Consider the following 27,413-nt stretch of genomic DNA (forward strand, 5'->3'; position numbering starts at 1 on the left):
GTCCAGCTTTAGCATGCATATGAGGTGATTGAAAATACCATGGCTTGGGTCTGGTGCACCTTAGTCCTCAAAGTGACCTCTTTGCTTTTGACCACTTTAAAGAGGTCTTTTGCAGCAGATTTGCCCAGTGCAATACGTAGTTTGATTTCTTGACTGCTGCTTCCATGGGTGTTGATTGTGGATCCAGGTAAAAGCTGGGTGTATATATAGAGTTGGTCCTTCCTTTACCTCCCAAATTCAACCTCTAAAGGTTGCTAGAAGGGCATTTAAGTGAAACTTAAGGGACTTAGTCTAGGACTAGTAATTTTCTGAGGGGACGAGAATAGGCAGAAATGTTGGTTTATGAGGAAAAAGGGTATCGTATCTGTTTAGGTTCTTGATTCTTGCACCCTGTGTTTTTTGTATCAGATACAGTGTGCTGCAAAAATTGTCTCATACCACAAGGACAGAGGAGAAACTCAGTTCTCCTGCACAATGCTTTTAGACCTTCATTTTGCCCTTCCCAACAGTTGTCCTATACTTTGCTGTGTCTAAAGGGGTGAGAATAATCAGAGCCAGCACCTAGGATGGAAATCAGGAGCCCGGAGGGGACTATGGGGAAGTCCAAGTGAGGTAGGGAGGGAGGGGATAGGTGCTACATGAGCAATGACCACAAGGAGGCTGAGCCGAGCAGATGGGTAGAGTCTCATGGATGCTGCAAGCAGGGAGTTAAGCCTTTCTAGGAAGGGTGTTTCCCATGTGTAGAAGGACTTCCTGCCTTTGTCCCAGCTGTCTCTCCCTGGGTTGCAGGGGAAGTAAATGTTGCTGGATCCTAAACCCTGATGGGCGGGAAGGAGAGGCATGGAGTCTGGAACTAGAACTCTGGGTTCTCTTGGAGGGGCTCCTTCCCAGGAAGAAATAGCAGTGACCCAGCTATTGCCAACTGCAGTGGAAATTCTGAGCTCAAAGCCTCAGGCTGCTCAGACCACAGCAAGCTCCACCCTGGGGCCTTGATGGGGATAGCAGCATGTGTGTCTTCTGGCCTGCAGTCTGACTGCTCAAGTGAGGCCCTCCCCTTGCCTGTGTTTGGGAGAGAATCATAAGTGTGTAGCCCTGAAGGACTATGATGGCCACATCCATCCCCACCCCCGATTTAACGTGTTCTTTCCCCAGCCTCCAGGGCATTGCTTGGCTTATTCTGTCTAACCCACTGGCTTACAGAAGCCTCACTGAAAAAAAAATCCAGGAGAGGCCGCCAAGAAGTGAAACAGATCAATCATCATGTACTCTTTGGAGATGGGAAGAGAGGTGGAAAAAATGCTCGTGTGTGTGGGGTGTTGGTCTCAGACTCGGTCCCTGCCGCCTGCCCTCAGGGGGGCCTGCTGTACTAGTGGTTTTGTTAGTGACTTCTGCTCTGTCTCTTTAATATTTTCACCCTCTCGGAGTGGAATGTCAGGACTTTTTTCTAGTGGAACACCTCTAATAAAATCCCTGACCTGTAATACGCCACTGCTCAAGCTTTGGGAGCTTCCACATGACTCTGCTGACAAAGTATAATTTACAAAAAGTTGAAAGACATGACCCTCATACTAATATAGAATGACCAAACGTCAAAGAGTTACTGAACGCATTAATGAGGAAACCAACAGGATGGTAACATGGGTTCAGAGAGAATTCGACAGGCACTTAGGAAAAAAAAAATGTTGGAATAAGATGGCCAGGTTAGATACAAAACTGTTTCATGTTTTCAAAAAAAAAAAAGAGTAGATAGGCTTTCCAAGGAGTGGCTGGTAGATTTGAAATGCAGAACCTTTGGTTAGCAGCCATAGCTCTTAACCACTGTGCCACCAGGGCTCCTTTCACATCCTATAGGACAGTAAAACTAATAACCTTTAGGATTATTTTTTTGCTAGACAAATAATTTGCATTTCTAGTGGGCAAAAATCTGCAAATTAGGTTTTTATTTTCATAAAGAAGATACCTATATTTTTACAAAGTCTAGACCCTAATGAATAATAAATAATAAGTTAAACAAAGAAACGTCCCCCAGATAATGAAAAACTCCTTGGATTGGCCTTTTAGACAATGTTCCAGAACGACATTGAAGTGATATGCGGTCTTCCTTTTGCCCTATTACCAAGGTTTAGATAATTTTTCATAACACTGCTGTTGCCCCTGGTCTTGTGCCCACTTCGCTCCCAAACGCTGAAATCTTGACAATGAAAAGCAGAAATCTTAGGATATGGTGAGGTGGGAGAAATCCATTTGTAGTAGATTAAAGTTGATGTACCTGGAAAGTAATAACAATAATAATAGCAGTTAAGACTTTTCAAGTGCTTACCATGTAGATGGTATTAGTGTTCTTTATATTCATTAACTCATTTCGTGTTTCAACATCCTATCCTCATTTTACAGATGAGGAGACTGAGGCACAGAGAGGCTAAATGATTTGCCCAAGATCACACATAGCTCGAAGTGGCAGAACCAGGATTTGAACCATAGCATTTTGGCTCAAGCTGACTTTCAACAAGAGGGTCAGGAGAGGTTCGGGGGAGGGAGAGGAATGAAGTGTCAGAGAAATGTCTTATCTCTTTCTATTTAAAAAAAAATTTTTTTTTGGTGAAAGTATACACAAAGATACACCATTTCAACAATTCCTGCATGTACAGTTCAGAGACATTGATTACATTCTTCAAATTGTGCTACTGTTCTTGATACTTTTTTCTAAGTTATTCTACCACCATTATCTTCAACTCACTGGTCTATAGGTTTTTTTTTTTTTAACTTTTATTGAGCTTCAAGTGAACGTTTACAAATCAGGTCAGTCTGTCACATATAAGTTTACATACATCTTACTCCGTACTCCCACTTGCTCTCCCCCTAATGAGTCAGCCCTTCCAGTCTCTCCTTTCGTGACAATTTTGCCAGCTTCCCACTCTCTCTATGGTCTATGGGTTTTTCATAGGAGGGATAATGTTTGTCCAAAAGAAGATAAGTAATATCAAGGATGATGTTTAGTCCTCAGGAACTTCCAGCCAGAGCTCTGCCCTCAGCACTGCGTGTGTGGACACCATCAGGCTTCTTTCCTGAGACAGCAGTAGTCTCTTTCCGACTAGTGTCCGAGTTGTAGTTAGGAAGAAGAGAGAAATGTGTTGGTGTTCTAAGGACTATGGTTATCTTATTTCTTATAGGCACTTTTGGGGAATAGGTTTATATGATAAAGGTCACATCTTTAATACATTTCTTCTTTGTTTTTATTAAGATTTGTGTAGGAACAGTTGTCCTAGTGGGAGAGGAGAAAGAACATGGATTTGTCCAGATGTCTCAGTCTCTGTCCTAGTCTTAGTCCCTGCCTCCAGATTATCACTTTGCTTTTTTCTTTCCCTTAGATATGGCAAGATTGTCTCCACGAAGGCCATACTGGACAAGACCACAAACAAGTGCAAAGGTGAGTGAACAGCCATCCTTGGGATGGAGACTAGCAGTGAGTGTGGCTGTCCTGCCTCTGCCCTTTATTGCTGAGAGTCCTGAGAACCTAGTGCCAGGGAGGAGTCTCTGAGGTTTTCAGGCTTAAAACACTAGGAGATATTTAGATTCCTTCATGAACAGATAGTTAGAGCTGAAAATGGTGTTTTGGGGACCCAAGGCCAGAAGATTGCACAGAGCACCTGTGAGTCTCTTGGGTGTATTTTGGACCTCATGTTTCCCCAGATTGAGTGGTGGAGATGGGTGAGATTGTTTCTACTTAGCAAAGCAGTGTAAATGCCTTCTGAGAGAGGGCAGTGACTTGGTAGGTGTTATTTTCTGAGAATTAATAGTTTTATCAGGGTTTTGGGCAATTCTAGATGGGCCTGGAAGGGTAGAAGGAGGGGAAGAGTCTGTAGGCTGGGGTGGGGAGGGGCTTCTTCCAGCAGGTGGCTGGTTATCTGCTCTGGAGAGGTTGCTTTCCCTACATACTTAGCATTTCTGAGGTGTGGCTGGGAAAGAGGAGGGGGTTCTTTTAGAAGTATGGAGGGAGGCCTGTGGGTTATTAAAAGAGGCTAGTTCCTGAAGCTTTAGAGGTCTAAAGGGGAAGGAGGTTGAGGTGAGAGCTAGAAAGGCAGGGTCACCACAAGCACCTCATTGCCTTTGGCATTTTTAGCCATAAAATTGACCAAATCTCACAGGGTTGAGGAGCACATGGATAAACACCTCAAACCTCTTAATTTCTCTTCCTCCTTACCACAGCTATTATATGGATCATAACTTTTCTCTGTCTCCTGAAAGGCCTGGCCTCTTACCTTTCTTACACCTCCCCCATCCCTGGCCACCTCCCAGTGATGTTCTTTCCCTGTTCCAGGGTATGGTTTTGTGGACTTTGACAGTCCATCAGCAGCCCAGAAAGCTGTAACAGCGCTGAAAGCTAGCGGCGTGCAGGCACAGATGGCAAAGGTAAGGATACTACTCACATCTGTTCCTCTGAGGGTTGTGGTTAGCCCCAGAGTTCTAGTTCCAAGGTTTCTAGAGAGCTTAAGAACCATGAAGTTGATGGGCAAGGGCTATCTGCAGTGCTTTTTGACTATGTCTGGCCAAAGGGAGGCTGGGCCAGGGTCTCAGTGAACACCTCTCGGCTGCTAGAGGAAGACGATACTCAAAGCCTGTGCAGGTAGTTCTGCCAACTCTGTTTCTCTCATTACGTTATTGTAAGCAGGCAAGAAGGTCAAGAGGCTTCTTCCCTTCCTCCTGCAGCTTCTGCATCTCCACCCTGGCCCCACTTCCCTACCAGACAGCTTGTGGTGGTTTTGCAATGTTCTCTGAAGAAGGCAGTTGTGCAACTCAGGGCCGTGCTCTGCACCTCCCAACGCTGTCCCTGTAGGGGTGGGGTTTGGCTTGGGGAGAGAAGCCTTAGCTGGGAAGGAAGCTTCAGATCTGCCTGGAGCTACCCTTCCCATTTAGACTGCTAGAAAAGATTTTTCTCTCCCTTCTGTTCTTAAGTGGGGATTGCCCCTTTGCCTTTCTGAAGCCGTTAAACATACTCTATATAGAGCTGCTGAGGCAGGCCTGCCAGCTACCCTTCTCTGTAATAGTTTAAGAAAAAGGAAGCCCTGAAGAGAAAGGCAGAAGAGGGAGGGGTTAAGGTTGCTGGTGACCCAATGTCTAGGGCAGAATGACTGCTTAAATTCCTAAAAATACAACTGTAGAAAGACATCGGCCCTTCCCATCCTCTGCTCTCTGGGAAGGCTCTCCCTTCTTCACACACACTGTTTAGGAGCCTTCAGGGTTCCTAGGAGACCAGAGCCTTCAGGGCTTCCTGGTGACCCAGTGAGCTGTGCCTCTGGCCCTGTGCTGCCCCAGCACATTGCCCTTCCCTTCCCTCCTCTCCCTTTTTCCTCCTCCTTTCCCTCCATTAGGGAGTGAACACACATTCCTACTTGGAGGATTCTGCTGTGGCCGGAAGAGGGGGAGGGGGAGCCACTCAAAACAATCCAGCCAAGGAGCAAAGCAGTCCAAGGGAATCCAGCCTCTGGGACAGGCTGTTGGAGGAGGAAGGGGTGTTGCTCTGCCTAATTCTTAAAGAGACAGTCAGAACACCACTGGCGATGTATTCTGGACTTGTACAGTTCTGGGAATATTAAATCTGCCTTTTTTTCCCCCTGGACTCAACATAGAACCCAGGGTAATGAGATTGGGTGCTGCAGTAGTTGTTAAGATTTCCTTTGTTTATACAAGGCCCTTTCTGCTGCCTCTATTCTGAGATGTCATTTTGTGGATGAGGGCTGAGGGTGGGGCATGGGTAAGAGACTGGAGCTTCATTTTCTTACTTTTATTCCCATAGCAACAGGAGCAGGACCCCACAAATTTATACATCTCCAACCTCCCCCTGTCAATGGATGAGCAAGAATTGGAGGGGATGCTGAAGCCCTTTGGCCAGGTTATCTCCACCCGAATCCTTCGAGACACCAGTGGGACCAGCAGAGGGGTTGGCTTTGCAAGGTGAGGGGTGCCAAGAGTGGGAAATGATGAGGTTAGTAAAGAATGTCACTTGGGAGGTTGCCAAAAAAATCTGTGCCCTCTCCCAAGGGACCAAACTATTGGCCAAGAGTTCTTGGGAGTAAATCAAAAGTTCATTTTATTATAGGTCAAAATACTAAAAAATCCGTTAACACCCAAATCTTTATTCTTTCCCCAGTACTTTCTGTTACTTTGATCCAGACCCAACCAATGTAATTCCATATATTCTTACAGTTCACTGAGTACTTTCTCATTCTGTGATCTTGTTAATCTTTACGACAACCTTGAGGTAAATTAAATATTAATTCTCCATTTTACAGATGAGGAAAGTGAAGTCCCCTAGGAAGTGATTTTCCCAAGGTCTCACAGGAGTAGGTGGTAGAGCAGAGCCCCAGTCCTTCTGGCTTCAAGATCAGTAGGATAAGATGGGAAGTTTGGTCTGTCTTTTCAGATCTGTGAGGTGACCTAGATTCTGGAACCAACTCTGCCACTAAATGGCTATGTGATCTCATACCTTTATGAGCCTCGGTTTACTCTGTGAAAGAGGTTGATATACATGAGTGATTTTCATAAGGTGTTCCCTGGAACTAGAGTTCTCTGGGGTGCCCTCTGTCAGGTGTCAGGTGTGATTGTTGTAGAGCTTCAACTCTCCAAGCTCACTTTAGAAGTGGTTCTGCTTTTACTTATTTTAAGATTTTGTTTGAAAGGGGATTCTGTTGCTCTTTAAAACAGTTTGGAAACTACTAGACTAAGCGATCTGTAGGTCCTTTCTATTTTATAATGCCTGGTTTGGTCCTTGAACAGTCCTTACTCTGGAGTGTTTCGGACCTTGAGGACTGAGCAGGGTCTCTTCTCTAGTCAACTCAATCATGGTAGCACCACCTGCTGGCAATTCCTGGTATAACTAAAGGGAAGTTCTAGGCTTGTGGTCATCAAACTTTTTTTGCTGCCGTACCTCTTAAGGCAGAGGTTCCCAAACTTTCTCAGTTCACAGTGCGCCAAGTTGTCTCAATAATTTTCTTTGCACCCTAGAGCAAAAGAAACACCTAACAGTTCAATGCTAAGCAATGGAATGGTCTCAGCAACTTAATAAATACCTATCTCTTCACTTTATAGCTGTTTGAATAAATAGTACACATACATTACAAGAGAAAATACTTTTATTTCAGTCTTAAATAACCGTACTTACAAATGTGGTCTGCATGCTGTTGAGTACTGCACAATGCCTCAAACCTTGGAATCAGATTGGACACGTCCACACTCATTTCTTATTACACATTGATTTTCTTGTGGTCCTTATGTCATAGCAACCCCTGAGGACCCAGCTTTGCAAAGGTACGATGTTATCAAAAGCAGTGTAGGGTAATCTAATGTTGAAACAGCAAACTACTTTGAGTTAGTGGTTCGCGTAGTGTCCAGTAGATGTTGTATTTTCTTCAAAAAGTTAAATTGTCCCTCACTGTGCCTCTGTGAGTTCACCACAGTGGCTCAGAGTGCCTTGGAGCATAGTTTGAGAACCAAGGCTCTAGGGACTTTGCAAAACTATGGAACCTCTTGCGTTTTTCTACTGTAACATCGGAAAATTTTTTTCACGTATTTATTTTCTTGCAAGAGGTTTAATTTCCAATGAATTATAACTATTGACATTTTAAAGTAAGACCTGTTACATCATTTTTAAATGTATCCAAATGAGATCTAAATATCATAGCAATTTAGTACACAAAATTATCAGTTCAAAAAATACATGGGCCATTTCTTTTTTAAGAGCCATAAATCTTACATCATTCTTACAACATTTTTTTGCTTCTTGATCTTGTATTTCCATTCCATTTCCTTACAGAATTGTTTTTTAGTATAAAATATTTTTATAGTTGAAAGTCTTTTATGGATCATCCTGTCATACTTCTCTGTAACAAAAATACATACATAAATTAAAAAAAAAATTTTCCCTGTGGCCATAAGATTCTAAATATTGACTTAATTCATAAAAAATGTATCTTTACAATTATTAGTCCTCAGTTGCTCAAAACAACATAAATATATTAAAATGTTGATACAAAATTATTTTACACAAAATACATTTTATTGGAAATGACTTTCCCGTGACATGGATCAGTTTTATTTTGTTTAGATTTTTCTAATTAGGTCAAGTGGCCATCAGTGAAGATTGCTTATTGCCAGAAGAAGATAGGATTTAATAGCAGTTGTTCCTTTTTTTGTTTTCATGCTGAGATATCTTGTTCATATAAATAAGTAGATGGGAATGGAAGGAGTTTTGTTAAAGTGGGAATTCTTTGAATTCCTTCCGAATTATATGCCAAGAGCCAAGGTGATCTGTCATCAAAATTGATTTTTAGTGTGTCAGTTGGCAACTGGCTGAAGTCTCCCAACTTTGTTGGAACCAAAGAATTGAAAGGATTTGTAACTCAGTCATCAGTGCCTTATGTTGAGATTTGGGATGGGTGAGAAGTAACTGAGAGGGGACTTCAGCCTTGGTCACTAGCAATCATGAGCTCTCCCTCAGGCAGATCAGTTTTAGGAAAGATTTTAAGAGGAAGTTGAGGCTCTGAAAGAATCTCTTAAAACTCTTCAGGCCTGCTCTCTCATTGGAAAGACAGTAAGGGGGAGGGTAATTCAATGGAAGACCACTGCTCTAGGATATCATGTGGTTTTCCCTAAAAGGTTCCAGTTGAGGCCTTTTTTCAGTTGTCTCCTTCATAGGAGTGGCTTATATTTTTAGTGGTTATTGGTATAGAAAGTATCCCCAGACTTACTCTTAATATGGAAAGAGAGGAAGATACTATGCATTGTATTATAATAGGTCCTTATAATTTTCAGAACACGTTGATGTGCATTACCTCATTTGATATATACAACTCTGTGTGGTGGAATAGAAGGATATTCTCTCCAAAGAATAAATGAGAAATGGGTCCAAAAGCTTTTTGTGAGTGTCTCAGCTCACAGAGCTCTTGGGTGAACTGGCATTGGAATTTCCATTTTCTGATTCCTTACCCAGTGCTCCTTCCCTTAACAAGGTACTTTTAACTCAATAGGTCTTAACTTTTTTCTGTCACCAAGGACCACGAGCTCTTTGTTATTACTTCTTCCCTCTACAGACTCATGAAATCTCAATGATGTTATCAGTAGCCAATCAGACCTTGATAATTATAACCAGAAGCAAAAAATAAATATTGGCACATTCTTAGCTTGTGCCATTTTATGAGAGTAAGGGAACAATTTACATTAGGAATTTTTTATTAAAAAATATGACAACAGCCACTATTTATTGTATTCTTTCTAAGTACCAGATACAGCGCTAGACCCATCTGTCAGAATCTTCTTTGGAATACTCATGGCTTAGAGACCTCCATCATACCTTTGAGGACCCCTACAGGATCCAGTTGAGAACCTGCATTAGAGATTGGGGTTGCCTCTTCAAGATACCTTGACTTCATGTAGAAGAAACTCTGTGTTTCTGTAGTCACACTTTTGGAGCATTTATGGGGCTGGGAACTTAGAGCTTTCTCTTTGAATGTAGGGAGAGCACAGATCCTGGAGAAGCTAGAGCCTAACCCCTCTTGTGCTCCTTAGGATGGAGTCCACAGAGAAGTGTGAAGCCATCATCACCCACTTTAATGGAAAATATATTAAGACACCCCCTGGAGTACCAGGTGAGGCATCTGGGAATCAGGCTGAGAGGGCCACAGGTTCTTACTTCCAGTGAAGATTCTGGAGGAATCTTGTATGACTGTGAGTAGGCTAAGTGAGGTGGGACTCAGCTGCCTGTCTTCTTTCTCTTGGCAGCCCCATCTGATCCCTTGCTTTGCAAATTTGCTGATGGTGGGCCAAAGAAACGACAGAACCAAGGAAAATTTGTGCAAAATGGACGAGCCTGGCCAAGGAATGGAGACATGGTAAGAAGAGCTCCGAGGAGACAGGAGCATGAAGGACATTAAAGTGGAACAGAAATTACCATGGCCTGACTTCTATGAGCTCAGCTGGCAAGCCCGAGAGTCAGAGGTTGTAACTCAGCGATGCTGGCTGGGTCTTGAGTGAGGTTTTCCAGCCTGTACGATGAGAAAAACTCTGAAGCAGCTGCAGTAAGACTTGCCAGGCCTCACCCCAGCCTTGGCATTCTGTACTTGCTTCTGTTGTTGCTCAAGGACCCACAATGAACACTGTATTCTTTCTTTATAGGGTGGCATGGCCTTGACCTATGACCCCAACACAGCTCTTCAGAATGGGTAAGTGTGTTTTATATAATCATGTTACCTGAAAATGACAACAGCCTATGTCCAGGCACTTGAATGTTTCTTTTTTTTTTTTTTTAGTTTTATATTTGATGAAAATATACCCAGCAAAACCCGCCCCATTCCAGTTTCTAGACATGATGATCAGTGACATTGGTTACATTCTTCACATTGTGTGAACGTTCTTGTTATTTCTGTTCTAGTTGTTTTATTTCCATTTCCTTAATCTCCTTGCCCCCAGTCTTCTCACCTATGCTTTAAAATAGCTGTTGACCCTTTGGTTTTATATTAAAAAAATTTTTTTAATGCAGTACTCAAGTGTAACAGTCTACTCTTTGAGATAAAACTGTTACTTAGTTTAAAAGTGACTTCAGGGAGTAGTTTCAATTCAAGATTTGAAGAGCAACTCAGGGCCATAGTCTTGGGGACTCCTCTGACTCAGTAGGTCCAGTAAGTCTGGATTCTTTAAGAATTTGGAGTTCTGTTCTACATTTCTCTCCCTTTTTATCAGGATTCGTCTTTTGTGTCCCTGATCAGAATGTTCAGTACTGGTAGCTGGACACCATCTAGTTCTTCTGTCTCAAGGTAGAGGAGGCAGTGGTTCACGGAAACAAGTAGTCCTGTGGTCCAGTTCCTTCTCTGATTCTTGAGTTTCCTTCTTTCTCTTTTGTTCCAGACAAATGAAGATCAATAGTTGTATCTTAGATGGCTGCTCATAAGCTTGTAGGACCCCAGACACTACTCACCATACTGGGAGGTAGAACGTAAACTTTAAGAACTATATTAACGCCAGTTGACTAGATTGTCCCACAGACCATGGCCCTAAGCCCCCAAATCAAGAGAACTAATCCCATGAGGTGACTTGGTTATGTCTAATTACTATCAGCATCTGTAGTTCCCCCCCGCCCCCTTTTTTTGCATAGTTGTCATTGTTGCAAAATGGGTGTTTCATCTTGATTTTTAAATGGCAGTTGGTGGAAAGTGGCTGTGCCTGTCAGTGGGGGCCCTTACCTGTGGTTTCTTGTGACTTCTTACTGATTGAGATTCCCTCCTACAGGTTCTACCCAGCCCCTTACAACATCACTCCCAACAGGATGCTTGCTCAGTCCACACTGTCTCCGTATCTTCCATCTCCTGTGTCTTCGTATCAGGTACATTCACGCAAAAAAAAAAAACAAAAAACGGTGTGGTGGTTTTCCCTGTCATTGTGTTTTAGGTGAAGGAATATAAAACTGGAAACTGCTTATTGCTTTTTTGGGTTTTCCATTATACATATTATACCCAAATAACTTTACATAAAAGCATAAAATGTGATTACATTATATGTGTAGAAAAATACAGCGTTTTAGTGGCACCTTTTTTTTCTTTCCTTTTTCTTAGCCATCCTCTTCTTTTCCCCCCAATACTCCCTCAGGTAAACCCACGTTAATTACCTAGTATGTAGCATCTTCCATGTTTTTCTTCATGTGTATAAGGTTTTGAGAGTCACTGTTTGTTTTACAAAAATGGAACCACATTAAATATATTTCTTAATTTCTCACTTAACAGTACCTTAGACCAGTGGTTCTCAAAGTGTGGTCCCTGGACTGGCAATATTAGCATCTCCTAGGAACTTAGGAGTGAGAGGCAAGAATTTGCATTTCTAACAATGCTGAGGCTGATGCTGCTGGTCCAGGGACCACACTTTGAGAACTGAGTTTTACCCTACAAAAGGTGTAGATTTGTATGTAGTTAAACATCTCTGCTTTTTCTTTTGTAGCTTTTGCGTTTTCTGTCTTAATTTAAAAGGTCTTTCCTCTAGTTCCTGGAGTGTATATATATGGCCTCTAAGATTTTACTTCATTGTTTTATACTTGCGTAATCATTGGGAATTTATGTTTGTATATGGCATAAGGTAGAAAAAAAGTCCTATTGTATTTTCTTTAAATATTCACCAGTTGTCCTAGAACCAGATTACGAAATAATCCATTCTTTCCCCACCAAATTGAAGTGCCACTATATTTGTTTCCTAGGGCTGCCACAACAAATTACCACAAACTTGGCAACTTAAAATGGAAATTTATTCTCTCACAGTTCTGGAGGCTAGAAGCCGCGCATCAAGGTGCCATCAGGGCCATGCTCCTTCTGAAGGCACTGGGGGAGGATCTGTTCCGCGCCTCCTAGCCTCTGGTGGTTGTAGCAGTCCTTGGTTTTCTTGGCTTGTAAAAACGTTATTCCAGTTGCCACCTCTGTCTGTGTCTCTGTCTTCTTAGGACATCAGTCATTGGATTAGGGCCCACCCTAAGCCAGTGTGACCTCATCTTGACTGATTACATCTACAAAGACCCTATTTATTATTTTTTTAATATGTGTAATTTTGTTGTTGTCGAGAATATACACAGCAGACCATACACCAACCAATTCAGCAATTTCTACAGGTACAGTTCAGCGACACTGATGATGTTCTTCAAGGTGTGCAGCCATTCTCACCCTCCTTCTCTGAGTTGCTCATCCCCCACTAACGTAAACTCATTGCACCTTAAAGTTCTTATCTAATCTTTCCAGTTGCTGTTGTCAATTTGATCCCATGTAGATAGATCTTAAAAAAGCACAGCGCTCAAGGCAGACATTCTTTACTAGTTAAGCCAAGCTATTACTTGGTTTTAAGAAGACTTCGGGGGATATTTTTGGTTTAAGGTGTAAAGATTATCTTAGGACAATAGTTTCAGGGGTTGATCTAGTCTCCATGGCTCAGAAATTCTGGATTCCATGAGAAATTGAAATTCTGTTCTGCACTTCCCCCTTTTGATCAGAATTCTTCTGTAGAATCTTAGATCAAAATGTTCAGTAGTAGTAGCTGGACACCATCCAGTTCTTCTGGCAGAGACCTTATTTCTAAATACAGTCACATTCTGAGATTTCAGGTGAACATGAATCTTCAGGCAATATTATTGGGCCCAGTACAGCCACCTTTATCATATAATAAATACTAGCATTTACTTCTTTTAAAAATCTGTGAAGATTTTAATTGGAATTACATTATATATATTAGTTTAAGAGAATTGACTTAAAAAAATGCTAAGTCCTTATGTTGGCATCTCCTGCCTGGAAGGGAGATGAGAGGGTGGAGGGGGTTAGAAGCTGGCAAAAGGGACACGAAAAGAGAGAGTGGAGGGAGAGAGCGGGCTGTCTCATTAGGGGGAGAGTAATTGGGAGTGTGTAGCAAGGTGTATGTGGGTTTTTGTGTAAGAGACTGACTTGATTTGTAAACTTTCACTTAAACCACAATAAAAATTATTAAAAAAAAAAAGCTAAGTCTTTATTCAAGATATGGTATTTCTTTTCATGTTTTCAAATTTTATGTTCTTCAATAAGATTTTAGTTTTCTTTATGTAGTTCTTATTCTTTTCTTGTTAGATATATTCCTAAGTGTTTCATAATTTTTATAAGCATCTCTAGTTGCTTATTGATAGACTGAAAGAAAGCTGTTGATAGATGTTCATCTATCTTGTATGCAGCGAACTTACTAAATCCTCTTATTACTACTAGTAGTTTCTTATTTGAGTCTTTTAGCTTTTCTAGGCATATAGTTATTTTTTTATGGCTGAAGAATATTCCATTGTAAGGATATACCACATTTTATTTATCCATCATCAGCAAAAGAAATGTTTTATGTCTTTTTCTCCAGTTTTATACCAGTTACGTTACCTTATTGTATTTATTTGACCTTACAATAAGATATTTTAATTATGATTACAATGGTCTTAATATTTCTCTGTTTAGGTTAATGTCAGTGTCTAGTTTTTAGTAATAGCCTTTAATATTTTAAGTAGTTTCTCTCTAGTCCCTATTTTGAGATTTTTTTAAACAAATGGTTGTTGAATTTTATCAGTGTCTTTCAGCATCTAATATTACACTTTGTTTTTTTTCTCCTTCAATTTTGACTTTTGTTTATAGAGTTTCTGATCTTAAACAATCCTTACATTTTTGGACTGAACTGTACTTGGTCTTTTTGATGCATTTCTAGCTTCTCATTGCATATGTGTGTGTATATATGTATATTTTCACATATAAAATTCACCCTCTTAAAACGTACAATTCAGTGGGTTTTTTTCTTTTTTTAATATTTACAACCATTATCCCTATCTAATTCCAGAACATTTCACCATTTCCAAAAGAAACCCTGTACCTATTAGCAGTCGCTCCCCATCTCCAGCTCCAGCTCCGCCAGCCCCGGGCATCCACTAATCTTTTTTCTGTCTCTCTATTCTGGGCATGTCATATAAATGGAATCACATACCATGTGGTCTTTTGTGACTGGCTTCCTTTACTTGGCATGTTTTCAAAGTTCATCCATGCTATAACATATATGAGTATTTCATTCCTTTTTATGGCCCAGTAGTATTTCATTGTATGGATTTATGCATACAGTTTATTTATCCATTCGTTAGTTTATGGACTTCTGGGTTGTTTCACCTTTTGTCTATCATGACTAATGCTGCTGTGAACTCATGTATAGGTTTTTGTGTGGACATATGTTTTCATTTCCCCTGTGCACGTACCTGGGAGTAGAATTAATTGCTGGCTCACAAAGTAACTCAGTTTAACTTTCTAAGGAACTGCCAAACTGTTTTTCAAAGTGACTGCATCCATTTTAAAGTGCCACTAGTGGTGTGTGAGGGTGTCAGTGTCAGTTTCTCCACGTCCTTGCCCACATTTGTTATTGTCCATCCTTTTGATTCCAGCCATCCAGAATGGTGTGAAGTGGTATCTGATTTTGGTTTTGATTTGCATTTCCCTAGAGACTAACAATGTTGAGCTTCTTTACATGTGCTTATTGGCCATTTGCATATATTTAGAGAAATGTCCATCAAATCCTCTGCTCATTTTCTAACTATTTGTTGAGTCGTAGAGTTGCTGATATATTTTTAAGCAGTTTATTCCTTTTTTTTGTTATAAATAAACCATTCTTAATGTTTCTTTTCTGAGCAGGCAGTCATACTTTCTGGGGGCTTTGCTGAACATTATCAGACCATTGGGCTGAACAGTAGTTTCTAGGCAATTAACATTTCTGTTTGTTTTTGCTTGCATTAGAGAGTGACTCAGACATCTCCTCTACAAGTACCTAATGCATCTTGGATGCACCACCAGTCATACCTCATGCAGCCTTCAGTGAGTGTTCAGAAGTGGGCAAAAGCCAAAGAGGCAATTTGATGTAAAGAAAAACAATGGGATTTGATAACAGGAAACGTGGGTGTGAGTTCTGGTTCAGTCCCTTGTGCAGCCCAGCTGCATGACCTTAAATCCTGTGAGTTTCCGATTCTTAGACCAGGGTCCCTCCAGACTGGTGGGCAGAGTGCCTAGTCTGTGCATAGCTGGGTTGCCACTCACCTGTCATTTCCCAGGATTTTAAAATGTCTATCTTCCGTGGTCCCGGTAACCCTCAGTCCCTGCTTTAGGCAGCCTCACAAGATGCTGCCAACTAACCCTATCCTTTGTTTCTGCCTCAAGGGTTCAGTTCTGACACCAGGGATGGATCACCCCCTTTCTCTCCAGCCTGCCTCCATGATGGGACCTCTTACCCAGCAACTGGGCCACCTCTCCCTCGGCAGCCCGGGCACGGTAAAGCAGGACATTTTTTAGATGATAAATCCTGCAGATCAAGGACTACCTATGTAATACTCTTCAGAACAAGGACTAAATACTTATGTATGGTGTTGGGAATCACATCAGTGCAGTTGAGAGCACCCTCAGGAGATAAACTAAAAAGCTAACAATCCACAAGCCAGGAATACAACCGTTGGGCTCCTCTACTCCCCCACTTTTAACTGATTCCTGTTCATGAAATGGAACGAATAATTTTTCTGTCTACATACTAGTTTATCTAGGAGTTCATACACGTTTCCTAGAAATCCTTATCAGAATAGTAATGGAAAGAATAGATGGAGTGCATTAAGTTTTTTAGGCCTCTGCATTTTGATTTGCACGGGGCTTAGGGGCAGAGATGACTGTGTGTTGAGTTTTGAAAAGCATATGACAGTCGGGAGAGAGCAGAGATGACTGTGTGTTGAGTTTTGAAAAGCATATGACAGTCGGGAGAGAGGAGGAAAGTCAGTCATGCAGGTAGAAGTCTTGGAAACCAGTGTATTTTGGAACCACCTGGAGTGCATTTAAAAAGCTAATGCCCAGACCAATTAAATCAGAATCTCTGGGGGTGGAAGACAGGCACCAGGATTTTTTAAAGCTCCCTAGGTGCTTTAAATGTAGTCAGGACTCACTGCTCTAAGCCTGTTGATGTTTTCCATTCTAGTATGTGCCAACAGCTGCAACTATGCAAGGAGCTTACATCTCCCAGTACACCCCTGTGCCTTCTTCCAGTGTTTCAGTTGAGGTAAGAGCTTTCTCATCTCGTTGGATTGAGGGTAGGGAAATGAGCAGATTTGCCCCTGATAAAGCTCTTCCTCTCACAAAGAGCTGATTCTGTGTTCACAAGTAGCTGGAGGTATGTGCAGAGTACAGGAAGGAAAGACTAGTCTGTGTGTCTGAATGAGGCCCTTCCTCGTGTGTGCCAGCCAGCCAGTTGTTAATACCAGAATCCAGGGTTGTATTGACCAGTTTGTCTTGGGAAGATGAGAGGCTGCTACAGGTGTTGGGGCAGTGGTGGTGGGATGGGGTGCACTCAATTTTGGATGAGTGTTAACTAGGCTGCTTTAGTGGGAGGTAAGGAAAGCACAGGGTGACTGTCCTGCCTTGGCTGTGTACAGGAGGGCAGCGGCCAGCAGACTCAAGTGGCAGTGGATACTCCCTCAGACCATGGGATCTATTCTTTCCAGTTCAACAAGTAACAGTGGGTAAGAATTACATGCTGGTGGGTGGGTGTGTGCTGAGCTGGGAGACTCAGCCCCTGCCTGAGGTCAGACAGGTTCTGCTGTTTGTCACTCCGCCTCCCTCCCGACTCCTTTGGCTTATGCCTCCTTTAGGATTCCCTTCCCTCTTTGCTGAATAGAAACGAATTCTTGGAGATGCTGATGCTCCCGGAGTCCAGAGGGTTAACCAGGAACACAGACCATTGTGGGCCCTGCTAAGGACAAATGCTTGGCTGTTGTTTTCTTCAAAGACAGGCCTGGGCCTGGAAGAGAACATCTCTGTGCTCCTCCCTCTGCTACATTCAAGGAAATCAAAACTTTTTTTTTCTTTCTTTTGCAAAGAAAGATTTTTGTTTTGTTCTTTTTTATCTTGTTTTGAACTGCAATATACTCTTTCCCTACCCCTAAGAAGCTTGGTGGCTGGAACCTTTTCTCATCTGTATGAAAAACATTTTTGGATTTATTGGAAATATTTTAGGGGCTTTTAAAACAATTTATTATTTCTTCTTTAGACAGAAAACAAAGATGTGGTGCTAGAACACTGAAGGAGTCCTTCTAATGAGTTTAGTTATGGACTTTTTTTGGGGGGGTTGTGTGTGTGTAAGAAAATATGCAAACTCTTAAGATTTTGTTTTGTAAAGCTCTCTGCTCACATACCTGGTTGCTTCATCACACATTTTATGCCTTCTTTCTCTCATTCAGATTGTTCTTTTTCTCTTCCATACAGCAGAGCCTGCCTACTTTGCCTTTATACAATTTTTAATTTTGTGGATTTCTTTTTTGAATTAAATTTCGTGTGGCATATTTTGGGGGCTGGGCCAGGAACAAAGTGGAACACTAAACAGGCAATGGGCGTGGCTTTTCCTCCTCCTGCCCTGCCACCTCCTGGGAACAAAGACTAGACTTTGGCCTCAGGAAGCAGAGACGTGATCTAGACTGATGAGAGAGACAATCCCATGGCCTCTGGAAGCCAGCCACCCTTGAGCCAAATTTGGATGAAGAGTAGGTCTTCCCTGGCAAGTTCCAGAAGAAAGGACTTAGTGACTTCTGACTAACTCTGCTCACTGCTGGGGCCAGCACACCTGAGGAAGTGTCTTTTGCCGCTGCAGCTCTTCAGGAATACCTGCTTTCCCGCCTCCTAGAGGAGCTTCTTTTCTGCCCTGAGCCCGGTGGCCACTCTCCTTTCCCAGTTACACATCGCTGCTCCCAGCCCAGAGCCTGTACAGCTGTGACTTTGCTGAAGCCACTTAGGCTCCTTTTCTACTATGGGTGGTCAGCTCTTCACCTAGAGACTAGTGGTTTTCAGCCAGAGGTGATGTTGTCCCTCAGGGGACATTTGGCAATATCTGGAGACATTTTTTATTGTTATGCCTGGGGTATGCTACTAGCATCTAGTGAGTAGAGACCAGGGATGCTGCTCAACATCCTACAGTGCACAAAACAGGCCCCCACAACAAAGAATTATCTGGCCCGCAATGTTAGTTGTGCCTAGATTGAGAAACCCTGATACAGATGGTCCCTGCCTCCTGCACAGTAGGACTTGGTAAATTCCCCACTCCCCACCCTGGACACACAGTGCCTTTTGACACACATGCAGTTAATTGGGAGAGACAGAACTGGGGTCCTTGAGCTCTCCCCAGGCTTTGACCTTTGGAACCTCTGCAGCTAACAAGACCTGTCCTTGAAAGGCTTGTGGCTATGTGTGTCTGTGCCATGTGTGCACACATATGCAGTGGGATGGAGGACAGGGCTGTTGTGTGTATACTATGCAGGGGTCAGAAAGGACAAAGCTCCCCATAACTGTCCAGAGCAACCTGCCCTGACATGTTTGGGCCCCTTTCCCAGGGAACCCAGGTCGTCAGAAATAATTCTCCTTCTTGTGGAAGGACAATAGAGAGCTAGGCTAGAAGAGGGCAATAAATCCCATCTCAAGGTCAGGAGTCCTAAAAGAAAAGCCTGCATCTTGCTCTTCAACTCAGTCTCCTTCCATAAGACCTGACTCCATGCATGTGGAGACAAATGGGTAGACAGCCTTTGCCCGTCTTTTAGGAAACAAGCTCCTGCACCTGTCTTCTCCTGGGCATGGGCACTCCCTTACCCACTAAAAGGAGAATTCTGCTCTCCTTCACTTCAAGGCCAGCTGCCTCTCCACCAGACAATCAGGACAGAAAGCCAAATGATGGAGAATGGAGAAACAGGTGTTAGGAATGGAGAAATAGGCTGCAGGGAGATGGCAGAGGGAAAAGGAGCTAAAGTATGGGTCGTTGCGAATAGAGCTTGAGCCCAGCTATCCCTCTCCCACCGCAGAACTGAGAGTCCCAAGGCTCCCTACCCTGACTGTCCCCTTGTACATCCTGGGAGTAAGGAAGTAGGGGCAGTGGGTAGGATATAAAGTATAAAAGACAAAATGCCACTATTAAGTTTCTCATGGGTGCTTCCAACCTCAGGAAGGGCTTATCCAATGTAAAATAGCTGCAAGCCCAGTAACCTAGAATGGTTCAGTTGGGTAGATAGCTCTTGCTCTCATGTCTCTAGCCCTCAGTCAAGGAAAGTACACCATAGCTGCTTTCTTGTCAGTGGCCCTTGAGAGAGAAAACAAATCCCGAATCCTGTTCATTTGACTGATAGTAAGTAGATTGTGGGTGTCTTGCTACGATAGGTTTAGTGCAATGGGGGCCTTTTCATGTCCAGAAACTGCTGTTGTCACTGCTGCCTCCCCTCCCCCCACCACCTAGAACTCCTGATTCTACCTGCCTTCTCTATATTTAAAAAACGCTTAAATGGCCATGATTTTGTTTTAAATTCTTAGGTTCCCATTTGTGTGTCTTCCTCGTGTAAATCTACTTGTTGGATTCTAGATATTTCTGGCTTGGGCAGGTTTGGGCATATGAAGTGATAGGGAGCCTGAAGTCATTTTTGTAGCGAGTGAGTGGCGAATGGCACTGAGGAATTTCTTTTTGGTGCTTTCGGGTTACACTCATGTTATTTTTTCCCCTAGTTGTTAGTTCATTTCTAAGATTGGAGAAAGGAGAGAGAAGGAATGGGAGGTAGTTTTTCTCCCATGAAACAGCTGTTGGTGGGGGCAGTGGCAGGGGCTCAGATCTCCAGGAGAATTGGAAGAAGCCTTCCAGCTCTAGAGCCCTGGGCTGGCTCTTTAAACACTACCTTTTTTTTTTTTATTATTAGGGTTGGAGGAGTCTGTCGTTGTAGCGTCTTTTGCCTCATGTTTTCTGAATCCTGCCTCTGCAGAGTTGAGATCTTAGCTCACTCTGCACTTCACATCTCTCCCTCGCTCGTTTTGGATGCTCATAGCATTCTTCAAATATTTTAGTACTTTGTTTTTCTGTTTTCAGACAAATAGAATATACCAGAGTCCCTTTCTCAGATGGTATAACCCTCTCCTCTACAATGCTCAGACACTGCCCATCTCATCTCATGCTAGTGTTGTTACTGCGCCCCTCAGCTTCTGGGATGATACTCAGACACTGAGCTGGTTGGACTTTTTGGAGAGGAATAGAGCCTAGGGAGGATGTGTGGACAATTATGGGGAGGGAATTATTTTTTAAACGTTTTTAACCAAAGAATTTGAAGAGCTTCCCAGACTAGGAAGCCTAGTGGCTCTGGAGAGGTCACAGCTCTTTTCAGTGATAGATAGGCGTGGTGGGGAGACTATTCCTTGCACTGAGGGTGAAGACGTGACTTTACTGCTCTACACACCATTCCCGGGTTGGGCCACTTCAGTTCCATTTCTCTTCCTTTCCTAACTGCTCATCAGTGAACTCATGCACTTTCCTTGGTGCCTCCAGTGCTCACTTCCTGCTACTCCAGTGTCAACCCATTGAGGACTGGAGCCTACATGGAGGCCCTAACTTTGCACCATAAAGGTGCTATGAGAGGCCTTGCTGAAATGTTACAGGGATCCCAGACTACAGTTTTCTAGAAAAGGAACTATTGCTGCTCTTTTGTCCACGTGCCCCACCTTCTGGGAGAGTGGCAGCATTGCACTCATGAGGGGCTATCTTGCAGCCTTAATCTAGGGCAATAAACTCGGGAGGATGGTTAAGTCCAAATTTGCCCCCAGGCTCTGCTAGACCTGATTCAGCAGGCTTCAGAGAAGGGGAGGGGGTGTTAGGAAAGTCAGCCGGTGAAGGGTAGATCTTACATTTTGCCCCTTAATTCCCTAATGCTTCCTGATTTCCTCTTCCAAAAACCAACTACTCCATTTCTGTGCTACCTGCATTTTAGGTTCTTCCAGGCATTAGCAGATCTCTGAAGTTCACTAGCAACTTCTACCCCTTCCTTCCCTAGTCTTCCTTCAGCAGCTGAGACCTGCCAGTGAGCTCATCACCCTTCTGAGCTTTGCTGCCCCTCCCTAGGGCTGGTCCCAGGACTGTAGTGATGAAAAGGCTGGGCACCCTCCTCCCTGTTACCACTGCTCTTTCACCCTGGCTTGTTCACATCCGTTTTGAATAAACCTTCATTCTCCAAGCACATCCCAAAACTTCTTGTCCTTGTTACACATCTACCTCACAATCTCACAGTTGAACAAGGGCATGAGCACCTGGTTTACGGCTTTCCTTTATACTGTTCCTTCCCTTCATGAGGACTGGGTTGGAAGCCGGGGGCTAGAAAGTTCATGATCAAATGCAAAAACTCTTTTGGTTATGTCTATTTCTGGAATGTCTTCTCTGGGATTCTTTAGCTCACTATCTCCTTAGCGAAGTGTGAACTCTCCAGTTAGGTCCTGCTGTGGTGTAGGCCAGGGGTACAGATTATGCATATTAACATATATCCCCTAGGATATTAACCGATGCTTGGGAGATGCCCCCAGAACATGAACATTGGAGCAGAGCTTAGAATTTAAGAGGATAAAAGAGAGTTGGCTAGCCATATAGCTGAGAAGGAAACCACCTTATGGAAGGTGGGAGCTAGAAGCAGATGGATGCAGTTACCTCTCCACCTTAACATCCAGTTAGACTGTTCACCGAGACGAAGCTTCCAGCCTGGTGGATAATGAGACTTTCCAGCCTGAGTAAAGTCCCCACCCCATTACTGGTGTCTCCAAGTTCCAACACACCTTTTTGGCCTTGTGGGGCAGGTGAGTGCTCTCCTGCATGTACTTACCACCTTGGACAGGAAATAAGTTTAATTTATACTCAAATACATTTTGTACATTTTTTTCTTTATTCAGAGGTTTCTAGTTTTATACTCTTCCCATGTCTATGCTAATGCCACCCTTCCAGCTTATTCTTTTCTGACTGTCGGTCTTTCTACGTCCCATTCCTACAATTTGGTAGTTACATTTTGTCTTATTTCAACTTTTGTTTTGAAATAAAACAGAAAAGTCGATTTCCTGGTGTCTTATCCTTGGGTGGGAGATGAGATGTTGGTGATGGGCCCGTACGTGCCACTACTGGAGCACCAGGGGCAGCTTAGGAAGCCAAACCATGTCTCATGAGAAGGTGAAAGTAGGCACAGCAAAAACCACTTTGCTGTAGCACTTTGGCCAGATTTCCAGGCGGCAGCACAAAGAACCTATTCCACCATGTATGCCCAGGTGTGAAGCAGGGATCCTTCTGGATGCATCTTCCACAGGAAAGGCCAAGTGTGGAGGTTTATGAGCATATTGCTCCCTTGCCCACTATCTCACAGTCAGAACCACCCAAACATCCATCTGCCCCCGAGGCATGTGTGAGAACCTGTGATGAAGGGAAGATAAATACGAAAGAGTCTTTTGAATCTCTATCAAATGTGGTTTTTATTCAACTGACAAGCACTTTTCTACAGCTGCACTTGTGGAACATCACATGGCAAAACAGGAGTTTTTTCTCTAGACTTTTTTTTTTTTTCCTTTTTTAACCTTATTAAAAATGAGATTGGTCCTAAAAATATAGAAAGAAATAAATTTAAATTCACAAAAAACTGTACATTATCAAAAAGTCACTAAAACACCACATTTGGTTATATAAAAAGTCAGTCCCTTTTGTTGTAAAAGGAACATGGAAACTTGTTGGTGGTGACGGTGTGGTTTCTTCCTGTTACCAGACTGACTGACAGGGGGAGGCGGTGGGTTTTTTTTTTTTTTTTTTTAAAAACCTGCCTTCCCTACCAAAATACTCTTTATTTGTCAAGAAGAGAAAATCCACCTAGCTGAAGGGGCAGTGAAGATGAGGAAAGAAAAGTGAGAAATGGCCCCTTGGATCAAGCGCTACTCCTATCCCACCCCCCTTCAGCCTCTACCTCTTGAAGCTGAGGCTAGGACCCCCACCCCACATTAAGAATGCCTGGTCCCTAGGGAAAGAGATGGAGCTGGGAGAGGAACACAAAGCAGGAACAACTGAGATTTCTCACTCCCCCATCCACCTCACCTCCAATAATAAAATTAATCTAGTACATTTTATACTAGGGGAAAACTGCCATGGGGAAAAAGAGGAGCCCCCAACTCTTAACAGTTCCAAATATTTAACTAACACAAAGTTCATTACAGCGCAGTTATTTAGATAAAATATAAATATTTATGCATAATATAAAGTCAATTCAAATATTCTTCAATCCACCTCTTATTTAAAAGCAAAAAAAAAAAATCTCAAATAAAATTAAAAGTTTTGAGGTTTATCTGACAGAAAAGGCGACTTTAGAAATAGGCTATGGGCGAGAAGGGACACAAAGGAATAAGGGGCTGCCCCAGGAACTACACTGCCCCCCACCCCCTTCAGTGCTGCCATAAGTAGAAGGATGCTCCACCTCACCAGGCACCCCATCCCCCACCAAGGGAACCCCTCTTGGATGCCTCAGCTCTCCGCTTGGGCCAGCCAGCAGCCACCTCCCCAGTGCAAGTACCCGTAATCTCTGATGGGAGGGGCTCTGCTGAGCAGGAAAGCAGGGGGCCAGGAGCCCATGGCTCTAGCTGGGAGTTAGCAGCTTTCCTCTCACATGTTGGGAGCTTAACTTGGGCATAATCACATGTAGGGCAGTGGTGGACCCAGAACCCCTCCTCCCTACTCTCCTGTGCTCCGGGGTTTCTGCTGCTGGGGAAGGAGTCCTGGGCATGAAGTAGGGAAGGAACAAAACTAAACCCACAGAAGCTCATGGGATTAGGAAAAGATCCAGTTCTACCCCTCTCCCTGCAAAAGCTTAAGACTCAAAGCTACTGAAAGGAGAGAAGTTCCTGCTGAGAGATTGCACAGTTTGAAGAGGCTGGAACAGAAGAGACTGGGAGAGAGGAGAGACGTGTGGCCTTGTCCCTAGAGAAACTCTTCTTTGTGGTTTCCTGAAGACCAAAAGTTGATGGTTTGAAACAACGGGAAAAGTGGGAATAAAAACAGATACTTGGGGAAATTGAATGGATCTCACCAAACAATACAGGGGCACAATCACAGCGTTCTCTCACATACACACACATAAGCACGCACGCGCACACACACACCTCTCTCTCTGAGGCCAGTCATTGCTACCTGGCCTCCATCTTGGGGGTGCGCCCAAGCTCAGCAGTAGTTGTCCCTGAGGAGTTCCCAAGAGGGAGGTTTGGGTAAGAGGTGGGGAGGGAGGCTGGAAGGCTTAGGATGCCTCCCTGCCCTCGCCCCAGCTACTGAGTTTCAGGAAAGGCTGGAAACTCAGCATGTGAGGAGCATCCAACATTGTAGAGGGGATAGCTATTGGCAGAAGATGGGAACAGAGAGAAAGACAGGGACCACTGAACTTTTTTTTTCCTTTGAAGGGAGAAAAAAAAAAAAGATTTGGAGGAAGAGAAAAGGAGGGAAGAACCCGTACATGACAGTTTTACCTTATAGGACAAGGAAAAATCTGAAAAACGGGGCGGGGGGCAAGAAGCAGGAGAGGGACTGAACATGGAAGCAGCATGTCCAGGGCCCGGTGTCCGGCTCGACACACTTGGGAGTTAAGTCCACTTTACTGGCCGTGACTGCGGGTCCACACACAGTACAGAGTGTTTCTCGGTTTCACACATTCACTAGAACTATTGCTATTGTTAAATAGCCCCAGAATGCTGGGGCACATACAGGGAAGGAGAGAGGAAGCTGGGAGGAGGAAGCAGGGATGTTGTTTTTCCCCCTCCCTATGTTTAATTAGGAAATAAAACAGAAAGGAAAAATTATTTTTTTCTTTCTTTTTTTTTTTTTGGCTTTCAGTCCAGAAGGACCTCATCTCTGCCCCCCTTATTTGAGGAGCAAGAGGAGGAAAGGGAGAAAGGGGTGTGGGGATAACAGGATGTGGGGCGTGCCAAGGGTCAGGTCAAAAATCACAGCATATCTGACTCTTGAGTCTGGACCCGGGGCAACATCAGCAGGTGAGAATGGCAGGTTTTCTTTTTTTTTTTTTTTTTTGAGGGGTGGGGAGAGGATGCCACAGGGTGACTCCCCACCTCCTTTGCCTCACAGATTGGCCTGTTTTCCCTGATAAAACTCCTCCCAGCGGCTCTCAAAGAAGCGGCGCATGATGTGCCCAGCCTTGCCCACTTCAGAGTCATCCTCGTTGAAGGTCTGGCAGTTGTCAAATACCAGGAGGGCATCAGCTGCAAACTCCTCGGAGCTGGTATACCTGGGCGGAGTGGAGGCTGAGCTAAGTTGGGTAGGAGTTATTGGAGTAACAGAAGAGCCAAGGGAGTTGGCCTATGTCTACTTACCCTCCCCGGAGTAGCCGTTCCCGCATGGTGGAAAAATCCATGGGATTTTTGATGATACGCCGGTACCCGCTCACCAACCGTGGGTTCACAGGCTCCAGGAAAGGCCACGCTGCATCATGGGACTCCATCTCCATTAGGATAATCCTATGTTACAAGGACAGCGATGGCTGGACTTTAGGGAGCAAATGCACTGACCCCTCCCCCAGCCCTTTCCTCTGGCAAAGGTGGAGACAGCTGTCTCACAATCAACTCACTCGCAAAACGTGAGGTCGCTGTGGTGGTTGCGCATGGAGAGCCGCCGCCGCTTGGACGGGGACAGCCCTTCTTCAGAACACCGAGGCACTACTAGGCCTTCTCGGCCCCTGGACAGTACCCGGCGTCGACGGCCATCACCCTCTGGGAAGTTCAGCACATAGCCACTTTTCCGTTTCTGGGCTCGCTTTGGGAAACCAGGCTGCTGGGTGAATTCTCCCTCTGCCTGCTGAGGATAGGAAAAAGGCAAGATTAGCAACAGCAGGACCTGTGCTCTGCTGCCCTCCAATTTAGTATAATCTCTACCTGTCTAGGTATGATTAAGATCACAGCTAGATAGGCTTCAAAACACTTTCATACTTACTCACATAACCCAATAAGGTAGTTTTTATAAAAGGGAAAGTATAATTACTCCCATTTTATGGAGGAAGCAATTAAGACTACAGCATTTATGTAACTTATCCAAAGAAGGACCAGAACCCAGGTCTCCTAATGCCCAGTCTGGAGCTCGTTCCAAGGAGACAGGTCATGAAGAGGAGGGTTATTGGCAGGATTAGTGGTAAGTGGAATGAGAAGAAAGGCCTGATTTCTGCCTGGGAGAGGGACTGGGAGGGCAGAAGCCTTACCTGGGCCAGACAGACAGCACAGAACCAGTCTCCTTCTGGGACAGCCTCCATCTTGGGCCGATGGCAGTAAATGTGGCAGCCACGGTCACATCCATCACAAAGCAGAAGAAACTCGTCGTTGTCACCCTTCCGGCAGACTAGACAGGTCTGGACCAAGGTTGCGAGGGGACAGGGTAAGCCCTCAAGCCTCTGCCTGCCAGTGACCCCACCCACCCCAGCTGGCTGGCTCCTCAGCCTTCCCAGGCTCTTTCGGCCTCTTACCACTTTGTTGACAGACTTCTCCCAGGCAATGGACCTCTCCAGCTGGCCCAGGCACAAGCACACCTGGGCCGCACTCCGGCACCGCTCAAGAGTCTGGCGCCAAGCCCGAATGCGAGGGGTGATCTCATACGATCTGGAGGGTAAAAATGGTGATCTTTGGACGAGGAGCAGGATCCATTAAAGACGGAACTGATCCCTTCTCCCCAAGACCAAGAGCGTGTGTGGGGGGATCACTCACATCTCTGTGGTGGTGCACTGGGGGGCACCATTGGGTGTACTGAGCAGGGCCTTCTCCAGCACAACCTCGTGGGCTGACCAGAGGGGCTCCCGCAGGTACCGCCGCTCTACATTCTGCTCCAGTGCAGCCAGCCGTGTCACAGCCAGGTCCAGAGGGTTGGTGGTCTTACGCTGGGGTGCCAATCCTTCCCTGCCCCGCCCCCGCCACGTGATGTCCTCCGGGGAGTCAGGTAGATGCTCACAGTAGGCCAAGTCTTCACGGGTAGAGTCTGGGCTAGGACATGTCCAGCCCTGTAGGTAGGAAGGTGGAATAAAATCCCTCATTGTACAG

The 27,413-nt window shown here is 44.1% G+C and overlaps 2 protein-coding genes across 20 annotated transcripts in view; one reads left to right on the forward strand and one right to left on the reverse strand.

The window, feature by feature from the left end:
* RBMS2 (RNA binding motif single stranded interacting protein 2) overlaps positions 1-25,550 on the forward strand; it is a 66,158-nt gene extending 40,608 nt beyond the window's left edge. For 6 of the 12 annotated variants that reach the window (XM_049883601.1, XM_049883603.1, XM_049883605.1 and 3 more), the window contains 11 exons: positions 3,369-3,427; positions 4,319-4,410; positions 5,795-5,952; positions 9,562-9,641; positions 9,775-9,884; positions 10,168-10,214; positions 11,278-11,371; positions 15,294-15,371; positions 15,711-15,821; positions 16,510-16,590; positions 16,964-22,414. In XM_049883601.1, the coding sequence (XP_049739558.1) occupies positions 3,369-3,427; positions 4,319-4,410; positions 5,795-5,952; positions 9,562-9,641; positions 9,775-9,884; positions 10,168-10,214; positions 11,278-11,371; positions 15,294-15,371; positions 15,711-15,821; positions 16,510-16,590; positions 16,964-17,044 (991 nt within the window). In that variant the 3' untranslated portion in view covers positions 17,045-22,414. Of the gene's footprint in view, positions 1-3,368; positions 3,428-4,318; positions 4,411-5,794; positions 5,953-9,561; positions 9,642-9,774; positions 9,885-10,167; positions 10,215-11,277; positions 11,372-15,293; positions 15,372-15,710; positions 15,822-16,509; positions 16,591-16,963; positions 22,415-25,461 lie in introns of those variants that run through there. The other 6 variants (XM_049883600.1, XM_049883596.1, XM_049883597.1 and 3 more) reach the window with 6 other exon arrangements.
* The window catches only part of BAZ2A (bromodomain adjacent to zinc finger domain 2A), a 32,963-nt gene continuing 27,997 nt past the window's right edge, over positions 22,448-27,413 (reverse strand). For all 8 annotated transcript variants that reach the window (XM_049883586.1, XM_049883590.1, XM_049883587.1 and 5 more), the window contains 6 exons: positions 27,084-27,373; positions 26,846-26,978; positions 26,585-26,731; positions 25,961-26,187; positions 25,707-25,850; positions 22,448-25,621 (listed from right to left, as the gene is read on the reverse strand). In XM_049883586.1, the coding sequence (XP_049739543.1) occupies positions 25,456-25,621; positions 25,707-25,850; positions 25,961-26,187; positions 26,585-26,731; positions 26,846-26,978; positions 27,084-27,373 (1,107 nt within the window). In that variant the 3' untranslated portion in view covers positions 22,448-25,455. The remainder of the gene's footprint in view (positions 25,622-25,706; positions 25,851-25,960; positions 26,188-26,584; positions 26,732-26,845; positions 26,979-27,083; positions 27,374-27,413) is intronic.

This window comes from Elephas maximus, chromosome 4 (genome assembly GCF_024166365.1).
Source record: "Elephas maximus indicus isolate mEleMax1 chromosome 4, mEleMax1 primary haplotype, whole genome shotgun sequence".
NCBI lineage: Eukaryota > Metazoa > Chordata > Mammalia > Proboscidea > Elephantidae > Elephas > Elephas maximus.